Source organism: Calliphora vicina, chromosome 1, assembly GCF_958450345.1.
Source record: "Calliphora vicina chromosome 1, idCalVici1.1, whole genome shotgun sequence".
Taxonomy (NCBI): Eukaryota; Metazoa; Arthropoda; class Insecta; order Diptera; family Calliphoridae; genus Calliphora; species Calliphora vicina.
In genome coordinates this window covers 156,412,736-156,424,569 of record NC_088780.1, presented here as the reverse complement: position 1 = coordinate 156,424,569, position 11,834 = coordinate 156,412,736, and the positions used below count along the sequence as shown (strand labels likewise).

At 32.4% G+C, this 11,834-nt stretch overlaps 2 protein-coding genes across 2 annotated transcripts; one reads left to right on the top strand and one right to left on the bottom strand.

Moving 5' to 3' along the window:
- Window positions 1–8,891: 8,891 nt before the first annotated feature.
- Ppox (protoporphyrinogen oxidase) lies at window positions 8,892–10,552 on the top strand. The gene has a single exon (XM_065516306.1). It carries the CDS (start codon window positions 8,970–8,972, stop codon window positions 10,395–10,397), a length of 1,428 nt encoding a protein of 475 aa, XP_065372378.1. The 5' UTR covers window positions 8,892–8,969; the 3' UTR covers window positions 10,398–10,552.
- On the bottom strand, window positions 10,416–11,428 carry LOC135964191 (bolA-like protein DDB_G0274169). The gene is made up of 3 exons (XM_065516307.1): window positions 11,344–11,428; window positions 11,074–11,285; window positions 10,416–10,713 (listed from the first exon to the last, which is right to left on the bottom strand). The coding sequence occupies exons 1-3, from the start codon at window positions 11,375–11,377 to the stop codon at window positions 10,564–10,566; spliced, it is 396 nt and encodes a 131-aa protein (XP_065372379.1). The 5' UTR covers window positions 11,378–11,428; the 3' UTR covers window positions 10,416–10,563.
- Window positions 11,429–11,834: the final 406 nt, after the last annotated feature.

Sequence of the window (11,834 nt, the reverse complement as noted above, 5' to 3'; positions counted from 1 at the left end):
TTTTGGAAAACTAGCAAGAATATTTTAAAAAATAACGATTAATTTTGTTTATGCAAAATATATTATTTGACATGACGCCACTGTAAGTTCTTAAATTATCTGAGAACTTCAGAAAATACATTTAGTTACATCGAATTAAAATTAAGAAGAAGACAGAAAACTGCTTAAGGAAGAAACTAATTCCATAATTATTTTGTGCCCAAACACTACCAAAACTAAAATTTAGTGTCAATAGACTTTGGTCAAACGAGCAAGATTTCTCAACATATTTCTAATCATCTGCAACCACTAAATAATATGTGGAAATAAAAAAAATAAAGAGACAAATTTTTCCGGCTGAAAAGTACAAACAAAAAAAGCATTTGATGTCAAACATTTTCTCTGAACCACAATTGCGCCCTATAACAAACTGTTTTCGTTTTTTCCATTTTCTACAACATCAATTGACCTAAAAACAAATTCCAAAGAATACTATATAGAAGGAAAAAAATACGAACCAAAAAAAAAAAGAAATTATTAGTACTTGGTTACAAAATCAAATCGTAACTCTTTTCGAACAGAATTTATATCGACAGTATTTTCTTTAACGAGTCTTCATTGGTTTTTAGCATTCAATACTAAATAGTTTTAGAGTCAAAATGTTTGAGAAAAACTAAAATAAAGAAATATGTAAATGGTGAAAACAAAAGGTGTAAATATAAAAATATATAACTAATATGTAGATGTTTTTGTTATGTTTTTTTTTTATTTTTATTTTCTTTTTTTTGTTGCTCTTTATAGGGTTCAATGAAATAATACGAAGGTGGGAGTTGTTAGTATCTGTTTAAACGATTTTGTTGTTTGTTCACCTACATTTTTACTCGTTTATGAGAAAAAGTACTTGTGTTTTGCCTGTATACTTAACAGTGCGTGTGTATGTATAATCGTTTTTCCCTTTTTCATCTATATACATATATGCAAAAATATCTATAGATATATTAAAGTATAGAAACCTAAGACCCGATTAAATTTTTCGTTTTTTTAAAATTTTATATAATTTGTAATTTTTTTCAAATTAAGAAATTTAATTTAATTATACTAATTTTAAGGCTCCGTTGGAATATAAAAAAACAATTTTTCAAATTCCTATATACACACATCTTACATATATGTATAGATATGTCCTCATACATATACATTTAAAGAAAAAAAATATTTTTCATTGTTTAATTTTTAACATTTTGCTAGATATTTACTTTTTGCATAAAAAACTTTTAAATTCTTTATTAATTTAGCTTGAAAACTTGTTAAAAAATGATTTAATTTGCTTTTTTCCTTCTAGATTTCAAATTTTTCACACATTATTTTGTATGTATATGTATTTTATACAATATTCTAGATTTACACAAAACGACACTTCAACACGCGACCGTTATTTTTATTTCACGAACCTTTCACGACAGCAGTTAAAACATTTCTGACACAGTTTATTCATGTCACATACTTTAGGGGTTCAATATTGCTCTATAACTGCTGCTTGCTGGGCAATCTCTCGTCGCTCTTCGCTGGTTCGTTTTTATGCCTCGTTTTATGTGCTCTGTTTCAGTTTGTGTCAAGAAAAGAGCTTTAACTACATACATATGTATTTGTTCGTGTTCGTTCTTTGACATTTTGTTTCTATAGGAATTTTCCGAATCAATAAGATTTTTGTTGTTGTGCTTGTTTCTTGTTTTAGCTTAGTTGTAATTTTGATTCTATTATTTTTGGTGTAATTTCATCCTTCCTTTATTGACAGTCTTACCAAATACGTATAATGCGTGGGAAAATGCGGGATTTCTGTAAAAAATAAAGGTTGGGAATGAAATTAAACTTCAAAAGTGTACCTGCAAGTGAGTCTTAATGATGATGAACTTAATTTTTTTTACCAAAAAAAAGTATCTACATACTAATTTTTCATAATTTCAAATCTGTTAACATTTTTCGATAACTTTGGTTTACTATTTACATTGAATAAACAGAAAAACAGATTATCATAGTTCTACCATACAATAGCGAATAGGAAATTAATATTCATATGTTCACGAAAGCTCTCCAGTGATTTCAATCTTGTGCCATATGTCGGATTTGAGGCCACATGATTCCTCGTTGTCAATGCTCCGCTTCTACAGATCTTCTCCATGTTGTTCGCTATCTTCCATCATTTCGTTTCCCTAGCGGATTCCATTATAAACTAACCCTTGCTATGCTGGAGATGTCCTTACGCAGCGTGTAGCCAATCCACGACCATTTACGATGGTGGATTTCGTGGGAGACGGGAGATTGGTTGTTAATTTACAACAGGTAGTCGTTTGTGATGCGATTTGGCCAAAATATTATTTACAAACACCTGTAGTTTTGTTTTTAAGAATTCAGTGACTTTCCATGTTTCACACCCGTAGAGAAGGACCTACTTTACGCTGGAATCGAAGATGTTGATTTTGAGCCGCTTAGAAATTTGTGAAGAATTCCAGGTGCCATTGGATTCCATTTGGAGCCTCAATGATTATCTATAAAAGAACTGTGTCCAGAACTTACAGGAAAAGCACTGGTAATAGCGTACACTCTTGTCTATCTCCGGTGTTCATATCAAAGGCCTTGCTTTCTTGGCCTTTGAAACGCGCTTTACATGCAACGTTTCGGTATAGCTCCTTTATAAGGGATATGAGAGAGGAATTCCAATATTTTCCAGTGTGGACCATATTGCCTGTCTCTTGATGGTATCGAATGCTCTTTCGAAGTCTACAAAAACTAAGAAGAGCGGGGAGTTGTACTCTGCGGACTATTCGATTGTTATGCGCAATGTATTGATTTGGTCTACACATGATCGGTTCGGTCTAAATCCACTCTGTTCATTTCGAAGAGATTTTTCAGTGGTTGATGAAATCATTGGATGGTGTTCAACAGAGTTATACCTCTCCAGTTCCTACATTCGGTTAGGTCAACCTTTTTGAGTAGTGTTATTATTACGCCTTCTTTCCATTCGGTAACCTCAAGTTTCATTAAAATCGGACCAAAATATATAACATTTCGCTATCTTTTCATTAGAAATTCCAAATATTGAAAAATTTTACCTTTGACCTTCACGATTTAAAGGTTAACGTTTTACGATTTTAGTAAAACTTTCAGACCATATTTAAAATTACCAGGACTGTAATATTATGAATAGGTTTTACTTAAAATTTATAACAGTCAGGAAATTGGGGTCATTCCAAAATATGGACAAGAAATTAGTTCTTCTTGAAAATCGTAAAATTTAAATCGCAGGTACGGAAAAACTCTAAGAGATATTGACATAATTTTTTCATATTTTTATTCCCTATTATAATCTTAATAAATCCCATTGAAATGTGATGATCAAAAAATTCTGAAATTTGTTTAACAAAATTTTTCAATATTTGAAAATGGAGATTTGAAACAGCCGTTATAAAAATTAAATTTGTTTGGTCCTACCTGCGAATATGTTAACGGTAAATACGGATATATTTTAAATAAAAATTAGTTTTTATTTTAATTTTTCTCGAAATATATTAATTTTTTTCCTAAATTTCTTGTTCAAGTGGCCTGAGACACGTTACTGGTCTGGCGAATTTGTAATAACTTTAACATTTTTTAACCAAAGTTTGTCATTTATATCTCATTACAACGATAATTACGAAAAAGTATTTATTTATTTGGAAAATTTTTACGAAAACTGAAAAATTTGCATTTTTCCGAATTTTGGCGATAATACAATTTTCACCTATTTGTTTCATATAAATATTACAATTTTGCATATATCTGAACTTTGACCTCGATGCGCGCCCAAAAATCGTTGTTGTTGTTGTAGCAACAGTTATTGCTGAGTTGACAGCCCTTGGCCGAGTGAACTCGAGTCATTACGGTGCGTAAAACCGGCTGTCGTGGGAATCGTTGTCCGATTTGGCTCAAATTTTCAGCACTTAACTTTTAGGCCTAGTGTCACAATATCCACTCTTCAAAAAAATTTTCCATATAACTGATTATCACTCTAGTGTCCATATATATGTATATATGTTATGAGGTCAGGGCATGTATTCAAGAACTCGGGTGGACCAGCAGCTTTGTCGTTCTTGAGCTTAGGAGTAACTCTTTTTACTTCTTCGATAGTCAGTCGTGCTGTGGAGATGTCGCTTCTTGGATGTCGCCTCTGATTTTTAGCTGAGAAGTTGGACTGGGTGAGACTGTTGCCAGCGGTGGAAACTCAAAAAATTCGTCCAAGTCGATCTTTGATTATATTTATATTTGGTCGCGAGTTTAAAACCGCTTAATTGCTTGATGGCTTTGTAGATCACTTGTGTATTGCCATTGGCAGCTGGATATTTGGCCCAGCAAGCTATATTTTTCTGATACAACCTGCGGCCAGCTCGAGCCATTTTCTTAACCTGTTTTTCGACGTTGTTGTAACCATGAGTTATTTGATGGAAATTGGAGTTTTGTTCCGCTGTGAGTAGTTCCATTTTAATGGCTTTCCTTTGAATTTCTTTTTGGCTGATGATTATTTATAATTAGACATTGGTCTTAGTCTTAATATGTATATCACTGTGTGTAAATTTATTACCACCAATGAATAATTGGTTGCCCATGAAGAAGTCTATGAGACGTTCGCCGTTTATTAAATAAAAACTGAAAAACAAAATTTTTCGAAAAAAAATCTAAATATGTACAATTATTAATAGTTTTATAGATTTGAAATTTGCTCATTTCGAGAAAATTTCCTTCTAACTACAGGTCTACTAGGCATATGTGGAATAAAAATTTAAGAAAATATTCTGGCACTTTTGACTATTCATTTGGGAAAGAACTTAAGAATTTCAGCCCACAACTCTTTTTTTTTATTAATTTTATTATTCATTTTCCTGCATTCTTTTAGATGATGTTGATGATTAAGAGAGTGTGCGTGTTATTTACATGTTTAAATATTATGATTTGGCTTTGTCGCTCTATTATGTCGATAAGAGAAAGAGAGCGTGGAAAAGTGTTAGTGTATGAGTGTTTGTTTTTATTTGTTATGATATTTTTTCCGCTTTGTTTTTGTTACGTTATTAGACTAACAACAACAACAACACAACGAATGTTTAAATAAACGTTACTTACACATACACATTTGTTTCCTTTATTTTATAGATTTTATTTCCGGTTTTTATCTAAATTTTTATCTAGCATTTACAGACATACAACTTACATTTCAACTTGTTTATTATGAATAAATGTACATATGCATGTATGTATGTTGGGTGTGTGTGCTTGTGCTCTGACAGACACAACATTCACCTCGTCTCTGTCCCTAATCCACAACGAAAACAGCAACAACAACATTTCCTCCGCATCCTACTCGCCACTGTGCCCTGTCATGCTGAGCAGCAGAAAGAAACAAAAGTTTATGAAGAAATGTTGGCATGCTGTCATGTTTTCAATTAGCATTTTCACCAATATTGATACAAAGATTTCTGCATTTTAATATTAAAAAAAATTTATAAAATATCTTTCTTTGTAGCTGTTTTACTCTTTTACTTAGGCAAGTGGAGGTAAATTGATTAGATGTATGTATTTATAACAGAGAAGATGGTAACAACAACAAATACACATAACATGAAAAGCACAAATTCCTTTTTTAATTTAAATAATTTACATATATTTCAAATCATGACAAATGTTTGCAAAGCTTCAAAAGAAATGTTTCTTTGTCCAGAAGGGACATTTATAATTAAGAAGAAGTTATTCTATCGTTTTTTTATTAACTTTTGTAAAAGATATCCTAATAGCATTTCGCCATGTAATCTATAGTGGATCCAAATTTCTTAAAAATATATAAAAAGAAAATTCAAAAGTTGTTAATTCCGCAACTTTGGTTTTAGCTGCTATTGACTTCATATCATTTGGTTGAAAATCGGTCTATAAATGGCTGAGATATAAACAAAAAACCACAACTACCACGATGTTTGCATTTTTACCTATATCTCAGATACTAAAAGTTCTGTGTTTGGTTTTAACCGACATTTTTTGCCTTTCAAGCAAAAAATGTCCTAAAATAATACTACCCTGCGCCGAACGCCTAAGAGTCGGTTAAGCCAAACCGCCGCTGAAATATTAGGATATTGTTACGTTTTAACCTTTTTAAAACGCTAGTTTATTTCCTTTAAATAAACCGGAAACTTTTGATTGCAAATAAAAGCCGTTTAGTAGTTTAAACAAGTAAGAGTGCTATATTCGGCTGTGCCGAATCTTATATACCCTTCACCAAATTATACTTCAAAATTTTAAATATTTTTAGGTAAACAAAATTTAGTTTTTTTTCCAGTTTTTTTAATTTTTTGGAAAAAAAAATTTTTCGATTGTTATTTTAATTTTTTTTTTAAATTTAAAATTTTTTTTTTTAAATTTTAAAATTTTTTTTTTTAAATTTTAAAATTTTTTTTTTTAAATTTTAAAATTTTTTTTTTTAAATTTTAAAATTTTTTTTTTGTTTTTTCAATTATTTTTTTTTTTTTTAAAAAAATTCGGGTTAAAAATTTGTTCCCGATTTTGACCCATTGTGGGTCCAACTTACTATGGTCTTATATACGTCGTTGCAAATGTCTTTGAAATATCTATTATTAGATATCCATATTGTCTATATTAATGTCTTAGTAATCCAGATATAGGTAAAAAAATAGGTAAAAAATCGAGGTTGTCTTGGTTTTTTCCTCATATCTCAGCCATTTGTGGACCGATTTTGCTGATTTTAAATAGCAAAATTCTCGAAAGCATGTCTGACAGAATTATTGAAGATTTGGATCCCGAAGATATCTGGGGTCTTCAGAAAACTGATTTCAACAGACAGACAGACGGACAGACAGACAGACAGACAGACAGACAGACAGACAGACAGACAGACAGACAGACAGACAGACAGACAGACAGACAGACAGACAGACAGACAGACAGACAGACAGACAGACAGACAGACAGACAGACAGACAGACAGACAGACAGACAGACAGACAGACAGACAGACAGACAGACAGACAGACAGACAGACAGACAGACAGACAGACAGACAGACAGACAGACAGACAGACAGACAGACAGACAGACAGACAGACAGACAGACAGACAGACAGACAGACAGACAGACAGACAGACAGACAGACAGACAGACAGACAGACAGACAGACAGACAGACAGACAGACAGACAGACAGACAGACAGACAGACAGACAGACAGACAGACAGACAGACAGACGGACATGGCTTAATCGACTCCGCTATCTATAAGGATCCAGAATATATATACTTTATAGGGTCGGAAATGAAAAATGTAGAAATTACAAACGGAATGACAAACTTATATATACCCTTCTCACGAAGCTGAAGGGTATAAAAATGTAACAACTCTTTATTTATTTAAAATATACAACAACCACAGAATTAAATAGCCACTCAATGTTTTTTATACAGGTTTATAAATTCTCAGAATTACAGACACAATTTATAATGTACACGAATTTACTTGAAAAACACAACACACTTTAAGGCACTCAGATAATGTTTATTCGAAAAGCGTCTCTGATAAACTGACTAACGACTGCAACCTCTGCCACTATTTATAACACTGCCATCTGCACTCTAGATTGCTCTTTAACTGTCAAAGTTCCAATATTCTAGATCATACGCCATCTGTGGTGTACTTTCTACAATGTTCTTTAACTGAATATTCGAATTCAAACAGCGTTGCCAACTTACGATCAATGGTCAACTGAAAGCTTTTTTTTAATAATGCCCACAGATATGTTACAGTTTTCTATTACAGCAATGTTATTTGAAAGCATTATGCTACTTTTAAATCAGCCCTTAAAATCGTTATATTTGAATTCAAGTACAATTTCATAACAATATTATGACATGATAGGAGACCTTCTGAATTGACCTAATCTATTTTATATAATAACGTGAAGGTTGTATAAGATGTGGCTAAAGTTTCTAATCAACGATCTATATACTTATATGTCGCAAAATAAATCTGGTTTGATTAATAACTCGCGCGTCATTGTCATTACTTCTTAAGACCAATCAGGCCCGTTTTTGTTTTTTTTTTTGCCTTCGACAAATTTTCTGCTCTGTCTTTTAATTCGGTAAAACCTGGTGGAGACCATGTAAACTCATCGCTACTCGACGGATGATCTAGTGAAGTACTATTATCACTCTTGATAAAAAAACAAGTAAAATCCCGACCATATGCTACCCTACACCAAGTACATATACATATGATTATAAATAGTTTTCTTTATAAATAATTACGGAACGATCACCATAAAATTAGGAGGCATATCTTCTGTATATATGAAACTTATTTGTGTTGAATTTCATTTGGATACCAACATTTTTAAGAAATCTATAATCGTTAAAATGATTTTCGGGCGTGGACCTTATGACTAATTATGAACCGATCGTTATGAAATTTGGTGACATGACTTATGACCGATCGGTACTAAATTTGGCAGTGCGACTTCAGCTTATATAAAACGTGTTTATATTCTAGATTACTTAAAGACACTAAAGTGCCAATTGACCACACGCTAGATTACCTGTGATGTATAAAATAACCAATTGACTTCTCTCGGCACTGCAAAGAGCACATACATGTCAAATGATCCAAAATATATAAATTTGAGTCAGCCAAGTGATCAGACATCATTTGTGAGTATTACTGTCTATAAAGGATTCATTGACTACTTGTAAAACTACTGGGATGTTTTCTAACATTTTTCTATGAGTGTACTACCCAGCTGATGAAGGTAAACTGCAAACGTCAAACCGATAACAACAAATTATTGTCATTGTTGAAGTTTAGAGTTCAATTTCTTTAATTAATGTTAATTTTTTTTATCATTTTTTTATTAAAACTTAATAGTATCGCAAATACATCTTCAAATATATAGTTGTTTAATTTAACTATGCCCATTGTTTTGGGAGGAGGCATTAGTGGCCTTTCGGCCGGCTATTATTTATTGAAAAAATTTGGTCAACCAACTGCTATCTTTGAAGCTTCCAATCGTGTGGGTGGCTGGATACGAACGGAAAAACATAAAGAAAAGGGTTTCATATTTGAAGCGGGACCAAGAACAATTAGACCCAAGGGTATACCAGGAGCTAATACGTTAGAGTTGATAGAAGATCTTCAAGTACCTATAGAAGGTATCAAATCTTCGCATGCTGCTGCCAAGAATCGCATGATCTATGCAAAGGGTAAGCTATGTATGCTTCCCAATAGTTTAGGAGGTGCAATGAAAACCATACCACCATTTAGTCAACCCTTAATGATGGCAGTTTGGAATGATTTAATGGCTGGTGCGAAAAAAATCAAGTATGGCGATGAGTCCATTTATGATTTTGTTCACAGAAGATTTGGTTCAGAGATTGCCGATTATGCCATAAGTCCTATGATTTGTGGCATTTGTGCGGGAGATGCAAAAGAGATAAGTGTTCGTTTTTTAATGAATGACCTGTTTGAAACAGAGCAGAAATACGGTGGGGTAGTTAAAGGCATGCTTATGAGTACCATGAATAAAAGTAAAAAAGACATGAAAGGTTTGGGTTTATTTGCCGAAAAAGAACCGAATTTATATACGGAAGCAAAGAAAGAAAAATGGAGCATGTACGGAGTAGAAGACGGTTTGGAGACTCTGCCTAGACGTATGAACGAATATTTAAAGGACCACAACGTAGAAGTTAATCTAAGCTCAGAATGCAAAGACATGATTTTCTCTAGTAATGGAGCACGTTTAAATATTAAAGACCAGGAAATAGAAACCGAACATGTGATTAGTTCCATACCCAGCTACAAACTAGCCGCATGCCTCAAGAATCAACATCCTGGTTTAGCGGGCCAACTTTTAGCAATACCCTATGCCGATGTAGCTGTAGTCAATTTACAGTACAACACTAACGATCTGCTGAAACAGTCTGCATTTGGTTTCTTAGTTCCTCCTTTAGAAAGAAGACCTATTTTGGGTGTAATATTCGATAGTTGTTGTTTTGATATGCAGGAAAACACCGTGCTTACAGTCATGATGGGTGGCAAATGGTTTGAGCACTATTTTGGCAGAAATCCTACACAAAAGGAACTCTTAGATATAGCGCTGAATGAGCTGCAGCATATATTGGGTATACATCAGGAACCCAAAACAACTAGGGTGCATATTTTGAAAAAATGTATACCGCAATATAATGTCGGCCACAGGCAAAGGGTCGAAGACATAAGACGTTATATACAACGCTACAAATTACCGCTTTCGTTGTGTGGTTCAGCTTATGATGGCGTAGGTATTAATGATGTTATATTGTCTGCCAGAAAGAGTGTATACGAACTGCCTTCGATTTGAAAAAGAAAAATATATGGATGATATTTTAAAGCAATTTTTAATATATTTATATTTTAATATAGTTAAACATATTTTGTTAAAGCTACATTTATTTTATGTAAGAATTAAATAAATAGAAACGCCAAAACTTATCGGTAGTTACATTGGATACGACACTTTGTTTCATTTACTTTCCAAAACCTCCTCTACAGTTTGGACTGGGTTCTACGGTGTAAGTGGGCTGCCATTGTTTGGGTGTTTTGGCTTCTATAGACAAGGCGTGGGGAAATAGATCCTCCAACTTTTCTTTAACCACTTGGTTCACCAAACGATGTCTCTAAAAATAAGTTATTACAAGTTTATTATTACAAGTTTATTACACTGAATTAACAACTGATTTTGTTTCTATATCTTAATATTTAATAAAATAGCTTAAAACCGAAACCAATCGAAAACTGAAACTATAATTTAAAATCAGTAATTGTCACAAAAGTTGATCTTAAAAGGCACTTTTTTGGTATCAGAGAATCCATATTTCTTTCTATTACTTTTTATAAAAATTAACATTGAATTAAATACTTATATTAGTCTAATGCACGTATTTAACTAATTTTTTAATAGTTTCATTTCAATAATACAAATCTGTTACTTACTGTGTTTATTGTAATTAAAATTATAAGCAATATATTTCATTCACCTTTATCAATGGTAGTTCCTCAAACTTTTCCGAAACTATCAAAACTTTGAAATGTGTTTCAGCTCCTTTGGGAACATTATGCATGTAGGACTCATTTATGACTTCCAAGTGCACCGGTTGCAAATGTTCTGTTATGGCTACAGAAATTGCATCAGCTACAGGTCCTTTGCTTTCAGCTAAACTACTCATTTTGTTATGTATTTGCACCAGAGCTATAAAACATAGGTATTGAAAAATAGTTATATTTCTAATTAATTTATTACAACTTACGTCTTTTGATTAATAAACGGGTAATATTTATCATTTTGCGTTTTGTTTATTTGTTGTTGCCGATTATGACATTAGTCGGATAACGAGGCGAATTTATAGAAGGTGGCAACAGGTACTTTGTTTTTATTAAAAGATAATTGAAATGTCAAAGTTGCCTGTTGTTGTTTTGGGTTTTCGCATTTACAAACACAAGTGAATTGACAGTTCAATTGTCTAAAGAACTGAATAAAAAAAATAAAAAACCTTGTTTCGTTCTTCTGAGGTCACCTTCTATAAATTCGCGTTGTCGGATAATTTATCGCCGTGAACGAAACAAGTTTTTTTAACTGAATTCTACGCGCTTCATGAAATAAAGAAGTGCAAATCAACCGCATTAATTAAGATTTAAAAAAAAAATGTTGCCAAAAAACACATTCGTACACAAACCATAACAAATAACAATAAATGTAAATAAAATATGAGTTAATTTCAGCATTTGTCAAAACGACCAC

What these genes read in the sequence shown, in the direction of transcription:
- Ppox (XM_065516306.1), top strand. Translation starts at nt 8,970, where the DNA reads ATGCCCATTGTTTTGGGAGGAGGCATTAGTGGCCTTTCGGCCGGCTAT.
- LOC135964191 (XM_065516307.1), bottom strand. Translation starts at nt 11,377, where the DNA reads ATGATAAATATTACCCGTTTATTAATCAAAAGAC. An exon ending in CCGTTTATTAATCAAAAGAC is followed by an intron (nt 11,286 to 11,343) that starts GTAAGTTGTAAT and finishes TATGTTTTATAG; the next exon opens with CTCTGGTGCAAATACATAAC. An exon ending in AGGAACTACCATTGATAAAG is followed by an intron (nt 10,714 to 11,073) that starts GTGAATGAAATA and finishes ACTTATTTTTAG; the next exon opens with AGACATCGTTTGGTGAACCA.